The sequence below is a fragment of the Perca fluviatilis genome, chromosome 5 (genome assembly GCF_010015445.1).
Source record: "Perca fluviatilis chromosome 5, GENO_Pfluv_1.0, whole genome shotgun sequence".
NCBI lineage: Eukaryota > Metazoa > Chordata > Actinopteri > Perciformes > Percidae > Perca > Perca fluviatilis.
Window position 1 is genome coordinate 12,342,918 of NC_053116.1, and position 25,858 is coordinate 12,368,775.

Sequence of the window (25,858 nt, forward strand, 5' to 3'; positions counted from 1 at the left end):
TAAGAGGGAGGAGATATGCAGATGGTGCCAGTGGGGCCCTATTAATGGCGTCTGTAGTCCACCAAACTCACAGTGGACTGTTGTCACTCTAACAGAGTCCACCACACCCACAGCCAGCAGCAGGGTCAACATTCACAGGGTGGCATTCGGCTTTATAGCACAGCAAGAAAAAAGGTTGTACCGCAGAGACCTCTTTTTCTGATGTCAATTTTGTAGCCTTTTTTTCTGAGTTTGTGTGTTTTGAGATATACAGTATTGTTTTGTCAGAGGCCTGACACTTCAAAAATTTCCATTTCATGTGGATGGAGTGGAATATTTAGGGTTTTACTTGCCCTTGACAGAGGAATACTTTTTTGTGAGATAACCTTTACCTCAGTTTGAAGACTCCTTTAACTAAGCTTTTTACTTTTAACACGTGGATATTCAAGGATGCATTTTGTGATGGCTGTGAGTCCTTTTGTTTTCGTGACTCTATTTTTGTCACCAGTCGAAACCAAGTTCTACAGACCACTCCAGTTTAACCAGTATAAATCTGGGTATAGTCAACACCATGACCAAGGGAAACCCACCAGCAGACACAAGTAAGTTCTCTCTCTCTCTCTCTCTCTCTCTCTCTCTATCTCTCTCTCTCTCGTGCTCTGAAGAATCAAGTCTACATCACTTAAGATCTTAATTTACATTTAGCTTTGAGTGACAAAAACTTGTATTTTTAAAGCCAACTAGAAAATCATATTTATGTGTCCCACCTCTATCCTGTCATCTTTTATCTCCTCTCTCAAAGGAACCACTGTGCCTATGTGGTTGAAAAGACAGTGTCCTTCACCCTGCAGGATGGGGCAGCCCCATATGTCAAAGCTGAGTACAACAAGTGTTCCTGGGGTCAAAAATGTCCAACTCTTCAGTGAGTAAACAAGTGCTTACTATGTCAAGTTGATATTTAAAAAATAAATAAATTCACATGACCTCAGGGTACAAAATTCCGCAGTGAAGTGTACGTTTCTGACTGATGGTTGGTTGTTCCCCTCAGGTATCATCTGATGTACAAACCAATCTACAAGGTGGCACATAAAACCGTCACAGAGCTGGAATGGCGTTGTTGCCCCGGGTATTCTGGTTATGGCTGTATGGAGGGACATCCAGTTTACCAACACCCTATGAAAATGATGCCACCATTCAAGGGCCCACCAATGAAAGGCCCACAATTAAAGGGGCCACAGTTCAAGGGTCCACAGTACAAAGGTCCCATGTTCAAGGGTCCCATGTTCAAGGGCCCACCTATTAACACTTTTGTGAAGGCCAACCCATGGAGTCAACCCAAAGGACCTTCCACCGGCAGTTTTAACTCTTACCAAATGGGCCACTTTGGGCCTCCGAGAACCTCCTCCTACCCAGACACCTCCTTCGAGCCTTATCCGTCTGAGCCAGAGCCAATGCCAGAGCACCAGGAACCACATCAAACAGAGCACCAGGAACCACATCAAACAGAGTACCAGGAACCACATCAAACGGAGCACCAGGAACCACATCACACAGATCACCAGGAACCACATCACACAGAGCACCAGGAACCACATCACACAGAGCATGACCAAGAACATGAGCATAGCCAAGGACCTGAGGAACATATACCAGAGGAAATCCATCATCCTCCCTCTGGTGGTGACCAGCCCCAGGGTGAGACCATAGGTGTGTCCTAATTCCAAACTAAATACTAATTCTAACTGGGATTGACTATCTAGTGTGTTCACACTGGGTAGTGACAAAATGGAGCATAGTCACACTTTTTAGAGTCACATTGGGCTCTGAAATACTAATTTATCATTATTTTGAACTGAATTGAAACTGCAATAACACCAAAGCACAAAGCACAGTGTATTAGGTTTGTCCCAATGTTAACAACTTTCCTTTCTCTCTTTAGGCCCAGCTCTAGACAGCGAGACAGAGGAGCGAATATATCGAATGGAGGAGGATGTGCGACGTCTAAACCAGGGTCTGGAGATCCTGAGGGGAACTGTGAATGGACTGGAAGATAGTCTACGAGCCTCGCTGAGAGAGGACGCCAACAGGATGCTGTCAGCTCTGCTCTCTGCTGCCCCTGGTCCTGTTCCTGCTCCAGTTGTAGCATCTGGTCCATCCACTGTAGGGTTTGTAGAGATTCCTGGGGGAGACCCTGAGACAGAGGGTCTAGATGGCAGACACGTGTTTCCAGGCCTTACAGAACTGAATGGAAGGGTCGAGGAGCTCAGGACAGAGCTGCAAGCCAAAACAACAGAGCTACAGGAACTCAAAGCAACAGTGACGGGACATGATGAAGCACTGAAGAAGACGTTGAATAGAACAGGGTTGGTATCAGACTCCAATGGCAATCTTGGGGAAAATGCCCAGAAAGCTATGGAGAACTTGATGGATGCCAAGCTGAGTGCAGCCAGGACAGAAATTCTTGGTGGGTTCGAGGAACGTGTAGAGAGTGCAGAGGGCCGATGCAAGGAGAAAGCTGGGCATTTGGGTGGTCAGTGTGAGAGGGAGAAAAGTCAGAGGCAGGAGCAGATGGAGGATGCTCTTGAGGTAAGTAACACACACTTAAGAACAGAGCTGAGAAACCTCAAGGCACAGATCCATGGTTTAAAGGCTACAGAGAGCTGCTCTGGTAGACTGAGTGGACTGGTTGAAAGGGTGCACATGCTGGAAACATCAGTGGCAGGCCTCAACCAGTCCCAGGGGCACCTGAGAGTGGAGCTGGGTGGACACAAGGACCACATAGAGGGAATGCTGGAGGGGCGTCTGGGGTATGTAGAGGCCAAGCTCAACCTGACTGGGCAGATTAAAAGTGAGGAGTCTGGAAGAAGGAGGAGTGTCACAGACTCAAATGAGACAGGACAGGGCATGGAGGCCAGAATGGAGGGTAAAATGAGGGATCTGGAAGACCGTTTACTGACGGCTTTAGAGGAGCTGGGTAATGTCACTGCCCCTGCACTGCTGGAGGGTCATGCTGTTCCCACTCTGGAGACAGAGCTGGAATCTCTCCGAGGGAGACTAGAAGTGGATGTGGACAGAGTGCAGAAGCACCTGAGCAACCTTGAGATTCTCTGCTCCTCTTCCTGTTCCTCACCTCAAAACCCATCTGCTTTCCTGGGAGACTCTGCTGTGCCAAGTGCTAACCTGGCAGAGCAGCAGAATGTGAAGGAGGCACTAAACATGCAAAGTGACCAATTAAATAGCCTCAACGTAACACTGCAGAACATCCTGAGTCGTCTGACCCTCAGGGACCAGCAGAAACAAGCAGAGGGAGAGTATCCCATCCAGGGAGAGCTCACAATCCTTAAGTTCAATGTCCGCTCAGTCAACCACACCCTCAAAGGCCTCCAGGATTCTCTGGGGACAATGGTCCACCAGGTGGGTCAAGCCAACAGCTCCTGGCATGAGAGAGAGGCTCGTCTGGCCCAGCAGATGAAGGGCGTGGTGCAGCTGGTTGGGCATCAGGCTTCCATGCTCGGGGCAGGTGAGCGCAGACTGATCCGAGTTAAAGGTGAGCTGCAGGAGATGAAGAGACGACTAGCCGATGAGGTCCGGGGCTGCCGGAGCACAGCTATGGGGGTCCAGAAAGAGGTAACTGAGGTTGGAGGGCGTGTTACCAGTGTGGAGGACCAGTGTAAGGGCCTGAATAACTTGGCAGAGGACCTGGAGAAAATCAGGGAGGAGCTGGAGAGACAATCGAATGGGCTTCTCGTGCAAGTCAATGGGACTCTCTCCAGCCATGCTCAGCAGCTGTCGGAGCTGAGAGGCGGACTCAGAAACTGCACTTCCCAGGTAGAGCCAACACAACAGAGTTTGGAGCCAGAGCTGAGACGAGGGGACACCTTCACTTTGAATTAGTTTAGTTCATATGGACAATACTTTTAAAAAATGAATGAAAGAGGGGAAATACTCTGCAGGTTTAGTAGGGGTCTACTAAACCTCATCTTATTATCTGAAAAAAATACAATGGTTTTGAACCTGCACTGAAATAATGGGTTTAGTTAGCTTACATTATAAATTGAAAACAAAAATGGCAGCTAATTCCAACTGTATTAATAACACAGACACGTGAAATTGAATCACGAAGGTGCTAAAATGAAATCTTTGTTTTAATGGACCTTTATTTAGAGCATCAGAGATTGAGGAAGAGAAAAACAACTGTAGAGCTTTCTGTAGGTTTCTGTAGAGCTTACATAGAAATTATTGTATGTAACGGTTGTTTACCAATGTTTACAAGTTTAAGTTTTTGTATTGATTTTTCTTATGTCTAGACTAGAAGTATACGAAATATGTTTTTATATGATTTCAGTTCTTGAACCTCCCTTTCTATTTTGATTGTATTCTTGCATAAAATGTTAGCATTTCAAACCACATAGTTTAATTTCAAGGTTTATCAATACCAACAATTCAATAAACACGTTTCTTTACTATTTGTGTTTTCTTGGTTAACAGATGTGTCACACAAGAGGTGTTGTATGTATGTTAAGGTATTGTCTCACCTTAAATTTAAAACTAGTCAGGATCTCAGAGAATACAGAAACTAGTCATGTTTCACTTTAGAGGTGAGCAGTGCTGATGCAGAGAAGTGGGGAACCACAAGAGGGCAATAGAGAAGCATTAATACTGGTGACTGCTGGGGACTAGGGAGACTTGACTAAAGCCATCTTCATGCAGCATATAAATGATGGTCTCCTGTCCAAAAATTAAGTTCACGGGGACAGCTGGGACTTGCTGCCAGAGGAAAATTACAAATTATCATTTTTGCCAAGGTGATACAAAGAGACGAGGAGGACTTCAGTGCAGCCTAGCCTATTTCATATTCTCTCTCTCTCTCTCTCTCTCTCTCTCTCTCTCTCTCTCTCTCTCTCTCTCTCTCTCACTACCAGCCCAGCTTCTGAACACAGTTCTCATTGGACGTTACAATAGAGCGATAGGTGACCTTGCTTAAAACCCTCGCCTGTTGGTTCCAGTTCCCCTATAGACAAATGACAGCTGTGTGGGAGATAAGCCCACTACTGTGTGAAAACAGTTTTAACCCTTAACCAAGACGTATGTGGTAAATAATAACTCTCTCTCATACACACACACACACACACACACACACACACACACACACACACACACACACACACACACACACACACATATTACACTGCTTCCAGAAGCAACTTTTCACACACAACCCACAGACTACTTTTCTTCCATTTCTTAAAGTGTAAAGATAAACATTAATGCCAAGAAAGAGAAATAACGGTACTGTCTATAAACCCATACAAAGAAAAATAAAGCGTTCTCTCTCTGCTACACCACATTGCCTCACTACTTTTCCGTTCTATCTCTATCATTATTTGGGTCTTCTCATTTCTTTTCAGTATTCCTCCTATGCCTCCATTAAGCTCACACCTCGCACAAGCTCAGACAGCAACTCATTAATCTTGTTTGTTTCCAAGTTGACACTTGGACAGAAAGGGCAGTTGGAGGGCTCTGGTGAATTTGTCTCCTCTGACTCTAGATTCTCTTCGCTGCTCATTCGTGGATCCGATTCGGAGTTATGCTCCCTGCACAAAACTCAAACTGTCACTGGCTAAGGCATGCAGCCAAATCTCAATAGGCAACGCTGGCACAAAGACAGAGGACAAAGGATATTTGAGTAAACAGAGGGCTGCAGTGGTCTAAAACATGAATCATCCTATATAATGTCCTCTGTAGATGCTTAAGGTGAGAGAAGAGGTTGTGTCCTCATTATAGTGATTGCCAGACAGCAGACAGGGTGGATTCAATTTGGCTCAAACACGAGAGGGTTACCTCAAATTAAGGACTCAGAGATTCTCAGTAATAAGCCCCAGGATTTGACATTTTTTAAGAAGCAGTAAAGCTGTGTAAAGCTGTACTGGAGCTTTTGTCCTCTGTACAAAACAAGGTAAAAAGTTGTACTACGCTCACAAAACATTGTGAAATTTAGCATCATGAATGACTTAAAAGGGATACTATGTTAATGTGGCACCTATTTCCTTAACTAGCTTATGTTGTGTCAAGAAGTTGAAATACTGAGTCCTTGTCAAAACACTTCCTTATGTCTTTGCTGTGACACTCAGATGGATTATAGCCAGAGTTAAGTGCCTAAACTACAACTTGGCTCAGTCCTCAAAGTGAAGGGTAGATTAAGAGAAAGTAGGATAGCAGAGGGGAAATTAATTTATGCCTATGGAGCAAAGATCTTCCATAAACATTAAGATTTTATGAGTAGGAAGTAAACAAAGGTACACATAAGTACTGTACATCTCTGGACTTAAAAATGTATCATATGTACATCAGATGGATGTACATCTGATACAGAACAACAAGGTACTCACATGCATGTGTGGCCGGACCGGCTATGGAAAGAAAGAACAGAGAAACTCAAATTACAACACACATAGAGGGAGTGTGACTTCATTCTAAGCTCAGGAAATGTCGTAACTCCACTATATCTTTACATAGCAAATATTTGTTTGCTGGTATATTTATGTGCTGAATTCAGCTCCTTTAAGTGACTAAGAAAATCTAAATTAGCAAACCTATGTACAGTATGCGCAAGCAATTACTTTTCAATTGGTTTTAGTTCAATCAAATGTACCACTCTTTTCTGTTCTTTGAAACTCTTGAAACTATGTCACTCCCTTACAAAAACAAGCAAAGACAATTACTGGTATGAAAAGTATTTTCGCAGCTGGAGGACGAATTGAAGCAGGACTTTGAATGCAGGACTTTTACTTGTAACAGAGAATGTTTACACTGTATTGCTGCTTTTACTGAAAGATCGGAGTACCTTCTAGAGCGCTGCAAGCCATCCAGTAGATGTTGAGACATTTCAGTCTGGACAAAACTGACGGTGAAACATGAATTTACAGCACTGCTCTTTACAGCTTTCTGACAGCCCTGCAGCCTCGGCACGGCTTAGCGAGCGAACCCACACTCCCTTAAGCAGCTTTCCATGACTGTCAGTCTGGGAGCGGCACTACTTCAGACAAACTGCATGGGTGCGTGCGATAAAGTAGGATGACACAGTGCTTCAGGTGTAGTTGGAATGCTCCCTACTAGGACTGCTTTTACTGTGTGACCAGTAAATTGGCTGTTAAGTGGCTGTCACATTCATTTTAGATTCTTGAGGGTGTGCAAGCCAAAAATGTCACCATCCAGTACTTTGCGTAAAGTGCACGTTGTCAGTCATCGTCTGAAACCCACCACGTACGGGATACACGCCTGCGAGTGGCCCGGCTAGGGTCTGGTTGGCTGGAAATCTGTCTGAAGGCACAATCACCTACTGTAAATAATCTAGTTCCAATTGCAAATTATGCATCAAACGCTTTGTTATTCTCAATGCATACCAACATGATCATTATTATTACCAGCAGCAATTGGCATTCACTGAACACAATTATAAACTATTCATGCAGCTCTATTTATTCACTGTGAAAAATTAGGACCATGATGAAAGATGGTCAAAAGCTGTTTAATATCGTAGTCACACGATAAGAAGTTCTGACTTTTAGCTCTTATATTATAGCTTCACAAAGCACATCCTGCAATATTAATATTCTCTATTTTATATTCAGAGAGAAAATCATTCAAATGTTAAATAAGATCCAAATCTATCTCGACATTGTTACAACAGCGCGTTTTCTCTCCCACAGGCAGGGCCGCCGTGTTTCTTTTAAAGAGAGGAAGATCATCAACCTGGTGGCAGAGACGATGCAAAAGCTGCCTCTGGACCACCAGAGAAGCACAGGAGCTGACGGAGTATAAGGCTAGCAGTCTCTCGCGTCTCTGTGGTCAAACCAGCTGCTGCTGAAGTTGGCTTGAACCCGTATTCTGACCTTTATGGTAAATGCATTGAAACAGCCCCAGGATGCACAAGTGACTATGTCCTGTTTTTATAACAAGGTGTTAACAAAACATAAATATACACATACACACATACATACACACACACACATACATACATATATATATATATATGCACATATATAGAAATTAATTTGATTATATTCACAGGAAGTATAAACATGTTACCTTAGTCCCTTATACATTTAGAAATCCCACTAAATTGTGAGGGAAATTACTTTATTCTTTGATTTTGGCTTGCAGGAAAAAAAAAAACATTGACACAAATTTCAATTAAGGACAACTCTGACTACTGACTCAAAATCAAGCATTTTTACTGTATCAATTTGGAAGATTTCCAAAATCTTAGGGGAAACAGTGTGACTAATTCAAATATATGATTCATATGTGTGAAAAAAAAAAGTGTTTAGTATAGCGGGAAAGCAGTGACGGATAGAGGAAATGTGGTGGGGAGTGGTACTTTAAATCATCAGTGACACTCAGAGCTTGCCAGTATAATGCTGATCCCTTTCTTCTCTTTCTTTTCTCCCTTCTCTTCTCTCTTTTTTCTTTCTTTCCCCTTTTCTCTTTTTTTTTTTTCTCTCTCTCTCTTTTTTTTTGGCTGGCCTGCTGTCACTGTGGGCTTTTCGTTCTACATCAGTGGGGCTCGGTGCATCTCCACAATGACGATGAGTGCATATTCTGTATGAGAGAGTGAGTGTGTGGCCAGCTGGCTCGATGTGTGCAAGTATGTGTCATTGAAGAGGAGGAGGATACCTTAATCAGACCCTTCCATTGCTCCTCTCTGTCTGTCTGTCTGTCTGTCTGTCTGTTCGTGCCTCCTCACTGTCTCCTTGTCGGTGGCTGGCCAAGCTCCTCTCCCTTGTGTCCTGCTCTCCACCTGGCCTCCATGAGTTTAACTGAGGACAAGCCATTCCTCTATGGAAGGTAAGAAGCACAGTGGTCGAGTGTCTTTTTGGTTTCCAGGGTAATGCAAAGAATATTAGACCAAAAGCGAGATCGTTAATGATGACGCATATGTTTCATCTTCCAAATTTTGCTGATGTTGTTTTGAATGGTTGCTTGCAGCTGACATCACTCTCAAAAACATATTTATTCTGTTGTTTTCTCTTTCTTTACTTGTATTTTCTGTGCAAAGGTCTGGTAGTCTTTATTCTCACTCGCAGAGGTTGTTCATCTTACAAGTCGCCCTCTAAAATGATAACATCTGGTTGTGTTAAAGGGGTGTTTTCTGATGGACATCCAGGCAAGGTTCAAATACCATCTCAAGGAAGTGAAAACGGATAGTGCTGGCTTTAATGCTGATTAAATGAAGACAGACATCACAGCTAATTTGTGGGATATCAGGCAGGATTAGCGATGAGGTCACCGATCATCCCTCTGTAATAAACAAAAAAGACTGCTTTCCCTATCTTTTAGTCAAAGTCGTAGTCAGTCGCATTACTGACCGTATATAAGACATCCTGTCGAGTTGATCTCAGGCTGCTTGCCACACAGTATTTTGATGGACATGTGTGTCTGAACGCATGAGCTGCCTACTGTTATTACCTGCACAGCTATGTGAAGGACGATTCATTGGTTTGTGACTCTAGCTTCACGTCAGAAGGGAATATGTGTTGACAGTGATCGATCACAATGCCAGAGTACGATGTCTTTCTGTTGGATACAACATGATATAACAAAGTGAATAACCTTCCAACTGGAGACAAATAAATAATAAAAAAGCTGTCTGAGGCAAGACAATTACCCATCACTGGCACAAGGATGTTTGCTTTCCCACACTAAATCAGACTGAGCTTATGTAACATGTTTGTGTCATGAAGGGGAAGCAGTGGTGGTAGAAGAATGATGATACGACTTATTTATTTTGCATTCTTTGCGGCTGCTTTCCTTCTGATAGGCATGGAGATCGGAGACTCAGAGTTAACGAGAGAACAAACCTCTTAAAGCCCCATTAACATTAAAGATACTCGATGGCATTTTAAACATGCTAATCTGATTTCTGTTTATTGAGCAGGTTATGAAAATATATATGTTTGTATTGTTTGCATAAGAACGTTAATGACAAATTATCTCTGTACCAGTCGGATAGATAAGAGTCCCCGCATCTCTGAAACCACATAAGTGCCACCACTGTCCTACGATGAAATCCTCCTTTATCCCCCCATTTTTATTTTACTTGCTCCTATCCCACTGGCTAAAAAAAAAAAACAATGCAAAAAGACAGCAATTACAAATAGTTTTTAGTCCTCCTCTCTACTTTAAAGTTGATATTGTAAATAGTTTATTTGTAGGAAATTATCAACAAATCTATAGCATTGACTGTTAAGTTCAGATCACAATTTGCTACAAGCCAAAGCCACATGCTAAAGAATATTGTACAAGAAAAGCAAGAAAACAAAAGAAAAATGTGAGTGAACTGTGTGCGACTCAAATAATTCAGTTTTACCTGAACGTTTCGGCATTTATCACGTGATCATTCTCCACGGTCATTACATAAGATATGTCACTGCATTTCCTGCAACGTTTGAAAGAGTTGCCCCAAACCACTCTTTGTCATGCTGCTGAACCACAGTGTAAATATTGTACTGTGACTGTGTGGCATTCACTTGTCACTGTCAGTCACTCTCAAACAAGGAGGCAGTTACACACAATGAGGGTGAATACAGTGCACTTCAATCTCACCAAAGGTCACACATGGCCCTCAGGGGATGTGTTGCACAGCACACTGTATGTCTGTTGCTTTGAAATATTGCACAATACAATGAATCACAACTGTAAAAATATTTATGATACAAATAGTTTGCTTTGCACGCAAAAATTTGGAGTACAGCTGCAATGATTAGTCAATTAGCCGATCGAAAGAAAATTAAGCCGCAACTATTTTGTTAATCGTTTCAGTCATTTTCCAAGCAAAAATCCAAAACAAGCAATCCGAAGATGTCACTTTGTGCTCTGGAAATGTGTGATAAGAATGTTTCACTATGTTCTGAAATTTTAGAGACTTAACGACTAATAGAGAAATTCAGCAGATTAATGGATAATAAAGAATCATCATTAGCCCTAATGTGGAAATGTATATCCAACTGTAATTTATAATTTATATCTAACTACAAAACAAGCTTTTACACTTGTTTTCACTTGGTCAAAAGAGCTGCATGTTGCAAACAAACAGCTAAGTAAAGTAAGCAAAAAATATTAAAGATAATTGAAACATGTTCTACATACACTTCAGTTTGTAGCTAGACTAATCTTAAGACTTTGCTAGCATGTTTTTAACAGAAAAAAAAGGAGTTATATGCTAAAGGTTTCATAAGGGTCAGATTTAAACACAGGTCAAAAATTGAACTAGCCCACTGGCAGCCACCGCTCATGAGCTCATGCATGTGGACATCCTAAAATGCCTGTCAGCTGTTAAAGCTACAGGCAGGAAAAAAATGAATTTCAAGCAAGGGGGTAAGCTTCGCTTCAGAACTCGAGCCATCTATGGCGCCATTTTGTTGCTACCTGGCCATCACCTCCTGTTAGCATTCCGCTGACCGCCATTTTTTTTTTACGTCACTTGACTGCGAATAACTTTACATCTGAAGCGTTTAGAGACTCTATTTGTCCGGAAGTTTATTTCTAAAGAAACACGACAATGTATAAAAGGCTCCATTACCTTGTACCTCACGTTATGGCTCCGTAGCAGACGTTTTTGTAAAAATAGGCTAACGATTGTGTCACATAGTAGAGGAATTACCGTATAGTACAGGATAAGCTTGCAGGCAGTTTGGCTTATATGAGCTGTTTAGGATTAATTACTAATGTTAACTGGGCATTTTCGTTAGCAATAATTAGCCTGTGCCTATGTTATCTCCTTACATATACCTACACTCTCTGTCTCTGTAAGATTGGGAATGATTGAGATTTCTCTTGGCGCAGCTACCAGAAGACTTCCAACTTTCAGACACGTTGCTCACGTCACATTCTCTCAGTTGGAGGCTGCGCAGTAAAGCTGGCCATCACCGGAAAAGTGCTTCTAATAGCCTTCACTGGTCTCCGTCCAGAGCAACGGGGTCTGTTGGTCCATTATATACTGTCTATGATTTCAAGTAGACTGAGACCACTTCCTGCTGCTATCCCTCTCCCCTCTCTTTCGCACTGGCAATGCATGCACTGAACAGCCAATAGGAACGCTCTGTCTCTCTAAAATGACCTGTTATTGGCCTAAATCTCCTGTGATGGATACATATTCTGAAGCCTGAAAACAGATCCAAAGAGGAGCTGCTGAAGTCTAGTTTTCTCTCAGACCACTTGAATTACAATATGCTGAAAGATTATTATGGATTTTTTGCTCATAATGGCTGCTTATTTCCTCTGACCACATCTATTTAAATGTTATGAGTGACAGTCTTAGTTTCCGTGGCATTACATCAGTCTCACAATTTTGATGACATGCTGCAGAGAAACTGCAGATAGATCAATTTAAATGTCTTCCTTAGTAAATTACACAGTCAAAATATCTCCACAGAGACAGAAAGCATGGGCAAATGGGTCAGGGTAGAGGGGGATGAGGTGTAAATCTGCATTGAAAATAAAACAATGGAGTACATAAGCCAGGTCAGCAGGCAGTATATGCTTTACCCCCTCCATCTCATCTGGAGGTCAATGTCCCTGCTCCAATTAATCACAGCTGAACAGAAGAGTTATCCAGCCAGGCTCAGTGACATGATAACAGTAGTGTCACAGCTCAGCCAGTCTCAAAATACTCATTCTGTCACAGTGGACCAAAGGCACAGTTCTGCTGGTTAAGCTCTCTTTCGGCCTACCTCCTCCCTCTAGCTTTCACACTCATATGGCTAAGGGTCGTCTTGGTTTTGTTCCTCTGGTTACATAAACATGCTCAGATACAGAGTTCAGCTCAGCTCAGTGTCTGTGTTCTTCAAGGCGTTCGTTTGTTAAATTAAGCAATACAGATTCAAGTCAAGTGCTTTCTAAATAATGCCGTTTTTAAATAATCTGGCGGAATACTGCTCACGCAGGCTTGGTGGAGGCGCTAGAGCTTAAAGACGAGCACACTTGGGAGAGAAGCATCCGCGCACTCTGATCTGTGCAAAAGTTTTTTTGATTAATGCAAGCTTTAAATCTTCCAGGCGTGACGGCTTCTGTCCAAGAGCTTGCCTAGATTATGCAGTATAGCATGTGAAGTTTAATTCTGAAGCTGAACTTGTAGGACAGGTATCCCGCAGCACCCACAAATTGTCTTCTAAATTGTATCGTCTGTTGTGACAGAAACAAACAGGGCTGATAAGGAGGCATTGACTGTGCTATCGAGTAAAATAGTTACTGATATTGATATTTAGGAATACAGAATATGCTATTGCTATGAACTCAGTTGCTCATTTGGAGGCTGCAGCTTGTGGTGTTGTTTAATTGTATAACTTTACACTGACAGTAGTCAGACGTATCTCCACAGCGCTGCGGAGTAAGTTCTGGCTACACCACACAAACATTGTCCAGGATAAGAGAAAAAAAAAACGCTCTGGGTTGTTTGCATTTCTTTAAACCAATTACAATCGTCTTGGAGGGGGGTAAAATGGTCTTCTTGGGGGCAAACTCTGGACCCAGAGACGATGGCTCTGCAAAATGGTCTCGGGAAGGAATTGTTCTTACAGTACAGTAAACGTGAGCTATTTAAATTAGCTGTATACATGGTTAAATAAAGGTACACTAGTGGTATTTTGCTCTTACCAATGTCACATGTATTTTGTCCATAGCAACCCCCGCCAATCTGTCCTAAAACATCCCAGTTAGATAGTAAATGCTGTTAACTTATTATCTGTAAATCTTTACAATCATTACCAGAGAGAACCAAGCAGGTCTGCCTTATTGCACGATCAAAATTCTTTCTTTTTTTCTTTTTTTTTTTAAACTTGATATTTTCAGCGTGTAGCTTGAAGTTTGTTGTTGCTTCCTGTAGAGAACCGAGTTAGACAACGGCAACCCGCGTCACCGGAACAACCGGCAGCGCCGAAACATCTGCCGATTATCCAGACTATACTTACAGGTGTTTATATCATTTTTGTACACCCCATTTATATCAAAAACTGTAGACTAAATACCAGAAACAACAATGGAGAGCAATAGCATCACAAACTACAGCCTCCAAAATGTAATCAATTATTATTATGTTATTATTGCAGAGTGTTGTATTAGACATAGTTGTAGCCTATCTCTAGAGGATGGATACCCGAGCCGGGCCGGGTTCGGACAGATAGTTAGAAATTATGTTCGCGTTCGGGTCGGGCTCGATCACATCAGCACGATAAGGCATTGAACATTTTAAATTTAAAGAAGCTTATTATGTAGGTGCGCGCTTGTGTTAACGTGCGCTTGTTGCCCCGTGTGCGCTGATGCGCTCATCTGTTGACATTTCCGAATGCCTTCCTACAGTTGCTTAATAAAAGCGGGCTTTCCACACAAATGTGTCATTAGTATGAGAAAAAAACGAGATTGTAACTAAGTCGGGCTCGGACATAAATATCTTAATGCCTGTCGGGCTCGGGCCAGGTTCGGTTACTGCTCTGTCGGACGCGGACCGGGCTCGGACAGAAAAATGCGGCCCGATCCTCACTCTAATATAGGTGTACCTAATAAACTGGCAACTGAGTGTCCTGGGCTTAAGCACATGTGATAATGAATATGTTTTCTTGCTAACAGAATCGTTCATTGTGCTGACATGACAGTGGAGTTCTTGGATTTGAGTAGCACTAAAACTGGTCCGAACTACTTACTCTTCCTCAGCTCAGACTGACTGGACATTTTGTCATTGACTGGTGTGCTGACTGGCATCATAATGAGGCCTTAGTCTTTATCCTGTGTGATTGCCTAAGTTGCCTCTGCATTACTTTTGACAGCACTCCAGGTATTGCACTACATTTGTCCCTGCAGGGTGCTTTCCTCCCGGGTTCCCGCATCATTTTTCATTCTTCTATCTAGCAAAGTGACGTACTGAATAGCAATCATGCTCCTGTTTACAGATCGCTGGCCAAGAAGATACGGATTGCCTTGGTTTCGTGTCTGGCTCATAACAAAGGGCATGAGTACTTCTGACGCACTTCAACTGATGCTGACAGCATATACTATTAAGATTCTTCTAACAATCTATTAGCTGACTTTATCAGCTCTCAGAAATTCTTCAGTACCCGTGGCAGAATGAACATCTCTTACCTCTGCTCATTATGTTTCTATTCTATCACTTCTTGTGTCTGTATCGCATTTGCATGTGTGTGTGCTTGTATCACCTTTTTTCCATCAAATTTGAGCGCATGTTGTCTTAATCGTTTTGTTCTCAAGCTCTAAATCTCTCATCTCATACTTCTGTTGTAAATCCTGAAAGAAACAGTCTTTCCAATTCGTAGCATCTGTCAATCCTGCTTTGTATTTTTCTATTTAATATGAATTGTCCTCGTTTTTTTTTTATAAAAAAAATAATAAAAAGATTATTTTCTAATAAAATAAGCTTTTCATCTATTTCTACAGCTTTAGGCTGTAAGTAATGTGCAACAAAGACAGTAAGAGAGCACAGCTTGCACGGCATACAAGAGATAGCATTTTACATGCATTGAGAAAAAAGCTGGAGAGTTGATGGTTTCAACCATGCAGTGAGGAAATATCTTTTGCTACTGTAATTGAACACTCTTTTAACAACGTTTGCACCCTTTAAAGTGTTTTTCAGCCAGGCCGACAACATCAGTGGAGTGAATTCTTCAACGATTGCAGTTTTCACAATTAACTTGTGTGTCCTAATGTTTACGGCATTTTAGATGGGAAATGCTTCAGACACATCTGTTGTGTTTAACTCCAGCATCTCCGAGGAGCAGGACATCCTCATGGGTTCACTCTACAGCGTCTTTTGTAAGTCCACAGAAAAAGCTAATCTCTACTGTGTTGATCTGTCGCTGACTCCATGCACGCACAAGTAGGGCTGGGTATCGTTCAAAAATGTTCGATACCAATACCGTGACTTTGATAACGGTTCCTGAACGATACCTCTTCTTTTCTTTCCGATACCAATTTTATAAAATTCATTTTAACAACAAGAAATTACAACATTACACACTACGGCACAACTCTTTATTTTTTTATTTTTACGCTCCTACTACGTGAGCCCTGTCTCTGTGCGTAACATAGAGTTTCCTGTATACCTCTACAACGTGTAACGCTAAACAGCCAATGACCAGCATTATTAGATCTTGGTACCGTAGAAGCATGCTGCATGCTTATTGGCTCACTGACGTTGATGACAGTCCCTCCAGAAAAACGTGATTATGCAATTGCATAATTCAATGCATAATCAGCCAAAGTCCGCCTATTTATGCAGGGGCCGCATTTTTTCAAATACGCCGCATTTTCGCCGCATAAATTGCCGATTTCCGCGAAAAATAGGCGGGGCTTGCATGATTTCATAATCTCCGCATTTTCGTGGCAAAAAAGTTACATATATCTTAGCAGAAAGTTGAAAAATCTTGCGTTTACTTCACACAAGAGCAGCCATTTTCCCCTGTTGCCATGGGAACGTTATGAAGTGACGTAATTACGCGACTTGAACATCATCGAAAAGCAGGGTGTTGGGGGACTCACTTTTTTTTCTCTTTTTCATCAAACCGCAATTTTTGCAAGTTCCCGCAATTTCATCGCATAATGCTGCGTTCCAGACACAGTTTTTAACGCGTAAGTTACGACTTCAAGTCACGACTCACGAGTTGGTAGCATTCCAGGCAAAGTCACCACAAACCCTTCTACCTAGCGGCTACATAACGTTGACGTTAGCTATCTAGTTACTTTACGTTGCCTATTTATGTCTATTTATTTCTCCTTATCACTGTTAATAAACGGCGTCTGTACAGCATCAACGAGGTCGCCATTGTTGTTTATGTGTGTGTGACGTCAAAAACTGTAACTGGGAGTACAACGATCTGGTACGAGTTCACGGGTAGTATGTTACGGGTTTGACTGCCGTTCCAGGGCACTTTCACTGGTAGAAGGTTGTGAAAACACGAGTTACGGGTTGCCTGGAACGCAGCATAAAATTGCATAAATATCCCGCATATTCCATCGCATTTTTTAAGAAAATGTGCTGCATAATCAAGGATTTTCGCCCGCAACAATCACAAAAAAACTCTGCATTTTTCTGGAAGGACTGTGATGAGATTTACTCCTTAGGTATTGAAACCTGGTATTGAATGACAAGGCATTTTTCGATACTCAATACTATAGAGGCAATTCAGTCGGTGCCTAAAAAGTCAAATTCCAATTTGGTAGACAGCCCTACGCATGACAAATCCCTACAGGTGCACAACTCTTTTTGTTTTACAGGTATACTGTCCCTCATGGGCAACTGCACTCTGCTGCTTGTTGCATATCACAAGCGGTCGACCCTGAAGCCAGCTGAGTTCTTCATCATCAATCTTTCCGTCAGTGACCTTGGGATGACGCTCTCTTTATTCCCACTGGCGATACCATCATCTTTGACACACAGGTATCTCACATCCCCCTCTTATCTTTATTTTATTTCTCCCATCTCCAGAAACATCCAATTCATTTCTCAGTTAACAATTAGTTGACTGTAAATGGCAACTGTTTCGATAACAAATTGATGATTTACGTCAGGGGTCTTCAATGTTTTTTAAGCCAAGACCTCTTAACTGAAAGAGAGACGGATCAAGGACCCCCTACTACATATATTGCATACAATTAAGTTGCATATTAAAATGGGCCTACAATAACGTTCGGGCAGCCTAAAGCCTAAAATACCTTTTTATAGAATACTAAGCTATTAAAATAATTGTTGGTATGATTTTATAAATCATGTTTTTACACAGTGATTCCTTAGGATTAACTGGATTTGTGGATATCTACCTCAGTGACTACCTTACCCATACGCCAGTAAGCCTATCATCAATTAGTTTTTTTCACAAATAGGCTGATTTATATTTGCTAATAATTTGTTGGATTCATGTTAAGACATTTACATTTTTGAAAAGACTTTCAAAAGTTGCAAAGAAACAAGTTAGACAGTGTGCGGGAGTTTCTTTGCAACTTTTGACTTACTTATCCCCCTGATTAACCTCAATTTTAAAGATTAAAGATTAAAGATCACAGACGACCTCTGCAATTATTGCTAATGACTAGAGGTCCCCAGGTAATTCTAGTCCCGTGCAAAATAGGGTAAATCACTATTTCCTAATATTGTATAGACCAAACAATAAATCGATTAATCAGGAAAATAATCAGCAGATTACCTGATAATGAAAATGATTGTTAGTTGCAGCCCTAGTCTCCATCACATTTCCCTTTGTTCCTTTTCCTTTCCTGTGGACACAGGTGGCTGTTTGGAGAAATCGTCTGTCAGATCTATGCAATGTGCGGAGTACTGTTTGGTCTATGCAGCTTGACCAACCTCACAGCCCTCTCCTTAGTGTGCTGCCTTAAAGTCTGCTTCCCCAGCCATGGTGAGGGGATAATAAACTAAACTGACGAGCATGATGTTGCCAACCATAACACATTTGATCACAAAGCTGAACAGCATGACGTTTAAGGAAAACAAATGACCACAAATAACTGCAAAGCATTTTTTTTGTATCTCCTGTCTGATCAGGTAACAAGTTCTCCTCGTCACACGCCCGCCTCCTGGTCGTCGGAGTGTGGTGTTACGCGTCTGTGTTTGCTGTAGGGCCCTTGGCACAGTGGGGACATTACGGCCCCGAACCTTATGGCACAGCCTGCTGCATTGACTGGCATGCACCCAACCACGAGCTTTCGGCTTTGTCTTACATTGTCTGCCTTTTCGTCTTTTGCTATGCACTGCCCTGCACCATCATCTTCCTCTCCTACACTTTCATTCTGCTGACAGTGCGAGGGTCACGCCAGGCCATCCAGCAGCATGTGTCACAACAGACCAAGACCACCAATGCACACGCTCTCATTGTCAAGGTCAGAGGATATGAGTGTGTCACCTCAGCATGACTGACTTCAGGTTTAACAGTTGACAGGATTTGAGCAGGATGTGAGACAGTAAATTATTTAGAGGTTATAAAAATGCTTTGCTGATTACTTGCTTTATCTTTGTAGAATCTTCCCATACGTAGCTATCTGTGTGTCTGTGCAATCATTAATAATGGGATGGAATAGATATTGGTTTACTTTTCCACTGGTATGAAACAAACAAAAAATTGTCTGCATGTGATGTTTTTGTCGTATGTGTATCTCTGTACGAGGGTCTGCATGTGTTTCTTCTCCCTAGCTGTCAGTAGCAGTATGTGTAGGCTTCCTGGGTGCCTGGACTCCATATGCTGCGGTGGCCATGTGGGCTGCTTTTGGAGACGCCACACGGGTTCCTGCTAATGCATTCGCACTCGCCGCCGTGTTGGCCAAGTCTTCCACTATCTACAACCCTATGGTCTACCTGCTGTGCAAGCCAAACTTCCGCGAGTGTCTCTACAGAGACACGTCTATGTTACGACAGAGGATCTACAGGGGAAGCCCCCGGTCCGAACCGAAAGAACGTTTCGGGTTGACCTCGCAGCGCAACACGGACATGAACATCTCCATGCGTTTCTCAAATGGACAGCAGGAGAGCTATGGGGCGTGTCTGCACTGCACTGAGACTGCAGCCCCCTGTCATTTGACCGCACCCCAAAGGACTGCCTGCGTCCTGACAGGTTCCAGCTACACAGAGGTGACAGTTAGCCAGCTCTCTACGAAACCACAGGCTGATTTTCTCTAGTGGTACAACCTCCTTCTTTCATGAAGCAAACAAGACCAGACATAAGCTCACAAAGACAAGAGAGAACACCAGGCATGGACAACAAAACAACAAAGGGCCTGCACAAGTTATAGTAAGAGTGTGTCGCCAAGACTTGATAGAATAGCAACATCACAGGCTTGCAGGGCAATGGCATCCTTCCTGAAAGTCACTCATGAATGGCCCTTTCATTGTGAAGTTCAAAATTCATTGTGAGATTCAAAATCAGCATTAACTTCATCACTGAAGATTTGCCACAGAAATGTATGCATGTAATGTTTCAATGTCTACATCTGTGTCCGCCTGTTTCCGGTCTCATTCTAATATGCAGTTATTAAACTGGGTTTTGCAGGAGCAGATCCAACTCTTGGTGGCTTCCAGGTTAATTAGGCAAATGTGTGACATTTCAAAGCAGCTCATCATCGTATGCATAATGTCAGGATAAGCCATGTTAAATATCTGGCAGGCGCAACAAAACACAAAAAGAGATATGTAAAATGAGGATGTAGAAAGAGATGAAGAAATTGTGTATGGTCCTTCCTGTGATAGCAAGACTAACTAACGTTAGTATGTTACCAATTAAGATCAAGCTCTGTTTTCTGTCTCAAGTGTTGCATGTTTGCTGACACCTGGGTGGGGAAGATGTTAAAGGGATACGCAACCCAAAATGACAGATGCCGTTTTCTGTAGCAGCCAATTCAAGCCTTCAAAGAGGTATTTGATGCCTGTCATTCTCCTACTGTAGACTGCAGGATGAAACAGGCAAAAATGACTTTGCACACTGTAAACCTTAAAACTCTAATTTGGACGCTGACAGAAAGGTCAATTTCACCTCATATGTAAGCATTCATTTTGACAGATATTATTCAGAATTTTAAATTAGTGACAACCACCCACCCTTTTTTCTTAGAGGATTCCTTAACTCTTGTTGTTGTGGGACACCTCTAATATCCTAATTGACGATTTAAATATTTTCTTAATTATGTTTTTGAATATCACACATTAACAGAGGTGCAAACACAGAAGTGTCTATCATCTCTAACGCATATTATGTATGCCTATTTACTGTAAAATAAATAAATGAATAAGCCATCAATTAAAATAAATCTCTTTTGATTTGAATCAATTAATAACCACGTCTGATCGTACACACATCACTTTGCTATATTTAATTCTACTGTCCCTGTACTGTGTTTAATGTCTTTATGTGAGCATATAAAGCGAAGCAAACTGTATGTGTTGATCAAAACCAATTCTTGTGCAGCTTAATTTACTAAAGAAATAAAAACATTGAATAATCGTTGTTGTCCGATTATTTTGGAGAAACAGGAACTTGTCGTTGTCTCACATAAAGCCAGGCCTCAGATTAGAGCTGGGCAATATATCCATATTATATCGATATCGTGATATGAGACTAGATATTGTCTTAGATTTTGGATATTGTAATATTGTAATATAGCATAAGTGTTGTCTTTTCCTGGTTTTAAAGGCTGCATTACAGTAAAGTGATGTCATTTTCTGAACTTACCAGACTGTTCTAACTGTTCTATTATTTGCCTTTACCCACTTAGTCATTATATCCACATTACTGATGATTATTTATCAAAAATCTCATTGTGTAATTATTTTGTGAAAGCACCAATAGTCAACACTACAATATCGTTGCGGTATCGATAGAGTTATTTGGTCAAAAATATCGTGATATTTGATATCGCCCAGCCCTACCTCAGATTGTTCAAAATCCTTTGATATGATCTTTTCAGACTGAGGGGAATGGTAAAAGAGGGTAAAAGGGTTATTAAAATGAGAAACTTTTGAAGGACATCTTTTATTTCCAACCATTTGTCTGTTCTAAAAATAAAACCTACGTGACTTGAGTTTTCCCTCATTTTAATTATCTGTGAGCGAAGTGTTGCTTTGGAGACATTAACACTAATTATTAATCCGAGGGCACACCGGGTTCAAATTCCCTACCAATCTAATTTTCTACAAAGGAGTGTATTAACATTATTGGCAGTACCTTGATGAGCTCTCTGTTTAAAATTCCTGGGTTGGTGTGCAACATTTCCAGATCTCCTCTCACTTTTGAGGCAAACGCTTTAGTGTTTCACAAGACACTGTGACTGAAGGATTAAGATAACACAACCAAATATGCATATGTATTGCAAATAATACCTACATTTTAGGAGAACGTGTCAATGTCAAGTGTCTAAAAAAAAGAAAAAAGAAAAAGAAAACAGTATGTTTCCTATTACTTAACTTTGAGTAATTAGCTTAAATAGCTGCAAAATTGTCCATCCATCCATTCATCCAATTATGTGTCTACATTAACAGAAAAATCTGTCTGGCAGCTACAGCCGTGTCATTCATTAAGAGTTAAAATCAATGCTAAACTTGGTAGATTGGACAAGAATAATCTGTGAAGGGACTCTCTTAGGGAGTTGAACATTTTAGTCACATCTTTGTTTGCTACTAGTACTAAGGCAGCATTTTTGGAGGAGTATTTTTGAGCACACTGACCAAAATCATGATGACAGCAAAGCTACAGCTGGGGGGTTGCCAACCCTATGAAGAGAATGTGCATTCAAAAGCAAATATAAGAAAGAGAGTTTAAATCTGAGATATACAAAACAGAAATGTGTATATCCAGGATTTTTCCTGCTTAGAGGAATTTTTGACGCATAGATTTTCGTCAAATAAGGTAACACAGACTCCTTTCAGATTGCCTTTCTGTACGCGGACCAATAATGCTTATGGGTAGGCACCCCCCAAAGGCCCTTTCTATCTGAGCCAGGAAAAACACTGATATCTATATAGTGTATTATCTGCTGAAGAGATCTACTTCTATCAGAGCTGACCTGAACTGGAATTAAAATGGAAATGAAAACTCCAATGCCAGCAGGGAGCCTGAGCAAATATGCATAAAGTATAGACTACTCAGATGCAAAGTCATTTTTTCCCTGTGTAAAATAAAATAGAGAGATCCTGAGCTTTTTATTTGCACTCAACATATAATATTGAAAAGGAAAAGGAATTTAAAGAAAAAATAACTGATATGGTGCACAGACAGACAGACAGACACACACACACACACACACACACACACACACACACACACACACACACACACACACTTCCAGGTGTGTTTTCCAGGTGATTTCCTTTGATTACTGTGACTTTTTATGTGTGAGACTCTTCATTTTGGACTATGTGAGCCTTTAAGAGAGATGGGCATTCCACAGTTACAGTAACACAATTATAAATATAATCCCATACACGTTTTTGCCATTACAGATGAAATGAGAAATTACCCAGCACACAAAATAAAAGCTTCAATTAAGAGTTGCTTCACAGACAATGACTGTGGAGTTTAAAGAGTGAAAGATCCAAAACATTGTACTGCACAACTTCATCCTTTATCTCACTCGCTCTCTTGAAATTCAGACCATGGCCTACCATACCAGCTGTTCTTGTGCAGCCACACTACCCGGGGCACCAGTTAACACAATTTTTTTTTTTTATCTCGGCATGTTAATAATTCTCGGCCAGACATCGCTGCCTCGGTGGTGACTTGAGGTCAACTTTTGTACTAAGTATGTTTGAGAGAAGGAGAGAGAGAAAGAAAGAGTGTTTAGGCTTCTTCATCCTACCTCTTGGCTGAGAAATCCACAGTCCCGTCTGACAGGTTCCATCTTGACATCAACACCCTCCTGCATTAATCAAAATGTAGCTGGTTATGACTGTGCACTGAAATAAATAATCAAACCTATAATTAACTAATCCGGGCTTAATTTACCAAACACCCATACTAGTGGTTTTTAGTATGCTGCATGTACTTGGGAGTTCCAATAATGTAGAGCTGAAACGATTAGACAACTGATCAACAGAAGAAGAAAAAAAATCAGTAACTAATCATAATAGTTACTGATGTATTAAGTCATTTTTACATTTCTTCATTTCAGCTCCTCAATTGTGAGGATTTTCTGATCTTTTGATTTTCTTTTTCACTGTTATATCATTGTAATTGTTTTGCAAGCCTTTTGTATTGGGTTTTATTTGATTGCCTTTTCTATAGTTCAATTACATAACAGTGTGATAAGAGGTGAAATTTAGATTCAAACTCATTGTGATAGCAATGCACAGGTCGTTTCTTCCTACTGTTGCTACAGGTCTGCATGTGTCAGTGTGTTCAGGTGGCCTTGCTGTATCCAATGCCGCCCTCTACTGCATTCAAATGAAAAAACATCAGGAACAACTATCAGCCAAACTACTAAATCGCCTAGGTATTTTTTATGTATAGGCTGATTTATGTTTGAATAAATCTACAATTATGCCGGTGTAGTGAACCACAGTGAGGTGTTGTGAACGCAACTCCGGTAGTCCAGCAAAACTCCTCCCTTAGCTCCTCCCTCTGCCCAGGTGCAGTATAAAAGCCCTCAGCTGGGTCAGTTTAGTGTTTTGCTGGTCCCTGGTGGCGGTTGTCTGCTGAAGATGGTGAGCAGGGTCCCCATTTTTAGTCTTTCCTGGTGATTTAAAGTTGTCCCCCCAACTAACATGTGCCTTTTTGTGTTTTAGGTTCACCTGTTGCTGTTCTGCTTTACTTTTTGTTCAGTTTGCCGTTTCTTTTCTTTAGTTTATTAAGTTTGTTTACTTTGAATATATTTCTGTTGTTTTGCTTGAGTATATGTTCTGAGATTGTTTAGTTACCAATGGGGTTGTTGGTTTTTGTTAATTTTTGATTGTTTCAGGAGTGCCTTTCTTTTGTCCCTTGCTTTTTTGGTGTGGCCTGGGTGTCCTCAGGTGGGTGGCTAGGCACAGTGTTGGAACCTCGCTCCTGTTGCATGCAAGTAGGCACTGGGACTCTTTTCGTGCATGTTTTGTTGTAGTGTTTGTACTGTTGCCTCCCAGACTAGGGAGACGGGGTATCCTTCCCAGTAGTCTGCCCACACTGAAGCCCCAGCCCACTGATTGGAGTTCATTATATGCATTTCATTGCATTTTTTTTAGTATTGTTATAGTTTTCTTCTTTTTTAGATCATTTTTGTTAATAAAAACATCTGTTCTGTTTTACCTACGGTCTCTGCCTTATCACTTTTGAACCTATGTCCTTATTAGAATTTGGTTTTCATATTCTGGGGTGAAAGTCCCCCAGGTGGTGTCTGTCCTAAGTTTCCTCCCCTTGGTTGTCTTTAGTTTCCCCTCCCAGTATTTATATATTTAAAATATTCCACTCCTCGCCACACCAGGATAATTGAAAACTTCTGCAGGTTGCAAGACTTTTAAAGTGACAGCCCAAATGTCACTGCTGCACCCTCAGACCTGTCCTTTCTCCACTATTCAGTAAACCAAAAATGGCATTAAATTATTTTTTTGGCACTGCCAAATATATTTGGAATGTTAAATTATGAAAAACTGTGTACATATTGCATGAACTACAAACCATATCCTGGCTTACCACTTTACATGCATGTATGATTGACTGCACACGTGTGAATTTAAACTTTCACAAATTATCAAATCTAGTGGTATTCACACAACATGGTGATCATTTTAGCAAATATTTATTCTTTTTGTATCTGGCAAAATATGAGAGCAGCTGTCAGAATTTAAGACCTAAGACAAAACCGTTTTAAAGATGGCGCTCCAATGTGGATTTGGCATACCATAATATTCTAATCCTAGAATAGTAGACCAATTTGGAGTGACACCAAAATGGGCTATATACTCCTAACACTGATGGCTCTGTTGTATTCAAGTGTCCCAGTGAGAGTAAGTGACAGTGAGCTAAAATGGAATTCAGACATTATTCATTTCATTATTTACGCCTGTGCTTTTCCTACGGTGATCGGTCAAAATGTTTTGAGTAAAAAATTGCTGAAGATCGAGAGCCTTGGAAATGACCAAATTAACTCACTTAATTATGCTGCTTCTAACAAACACCACTAATTTGACAATTACTTTTAAAAAATGTTATGGTTATGGTTAACGTTAGCTTAAAACAATGGAGTCACACTGACCTCTGTGTTTCTCTGAAGCAGTTTGAGCACATCTCGCTATGTGAATGTATAGCCTCTAGCTGAATTGTTTTTGTTACTGCATCTTACAGGACTGACTAAACTTTTAAATTACCAATTTTGGCAAGATGTTAACATTGTAAATTCGACATAAAGA

At 41.2% G+C, this 25,858-nt stretch overlaps 2 protein-coding genes and 1 long non-coding RNA gene across 3 annotated transcripts; 2 read left to right on the top strand and 1 right to left on the bottom strand.

Moving 5' to 3' along the window:
- Nucleotides 1-401: 401 nt before the first annotated feature.
- On the top strand, nucleotides 402-4,331 carry emilin3a (elastin microfibril interfacer 3a). The gene is made up of 5 exons (XM_039799407.1): nucleotides 402-581; nucleotides 782-901; nucleotides 1,028-1,452; nucleotides 1,573-1,674; nucleotides 1,919-4,331. The coding sequence occupies exons 1-5, from the start codon at nucleotides 430-432 to the stop codon at nucleotides 3,871-3,873; spliced, it is 2,754 nt and encodes a 917-aa protein (XP_039655341.1). The 5' UTR covers nucleotides 402-429; the 3' UTR covers nucleotides 3,874-4,331.
- A 4,178-nt stretch (nucleotides 4,332-8,509) lies between these two features.
- Nucleotides 8,510-25,791, bottom strand: LOC120558423. Its single transcript, XR_005639120.1, has 3 exons — nucleotides 25,705-25,791; nucleotides 23,338-23,397; nucleotides 8,510-8,817 (listed from the first exon to the last, which is right to left on the bottom strand). It is a non-coding gene; the product is annotated as an uncharacterized LOC120558423 (long non-coding RNA).
- Nucleotides 8,716-20,987, top strand: opn7d (opsin 7, group member d). The gene is made up of 6 exons (XM_039799416.1): nucleotides 8,716-8,826; nucleotides 15,708-15,798; nucleotides 17,260-17,422; nucleotides 18,268-18,395; nucleotides 18,542-18,876; nucleotides 19,187-20,987. The coding sequence occupies exons 2-6, from the start codon at nucleotides 15,708-15,710 to the stop codon at nucleotides 19,667-19,669; spliced, it is 1,200 nt and encodes a 399-aa protein (XP_039655350.1). The 5' UTR covers nucleotides 8,716-8,826; the 3' UTR covers nucleotides 19,670-20,987.
- Nucleotides 25,792-25,858: the final 67 nt, after the last annotated feature.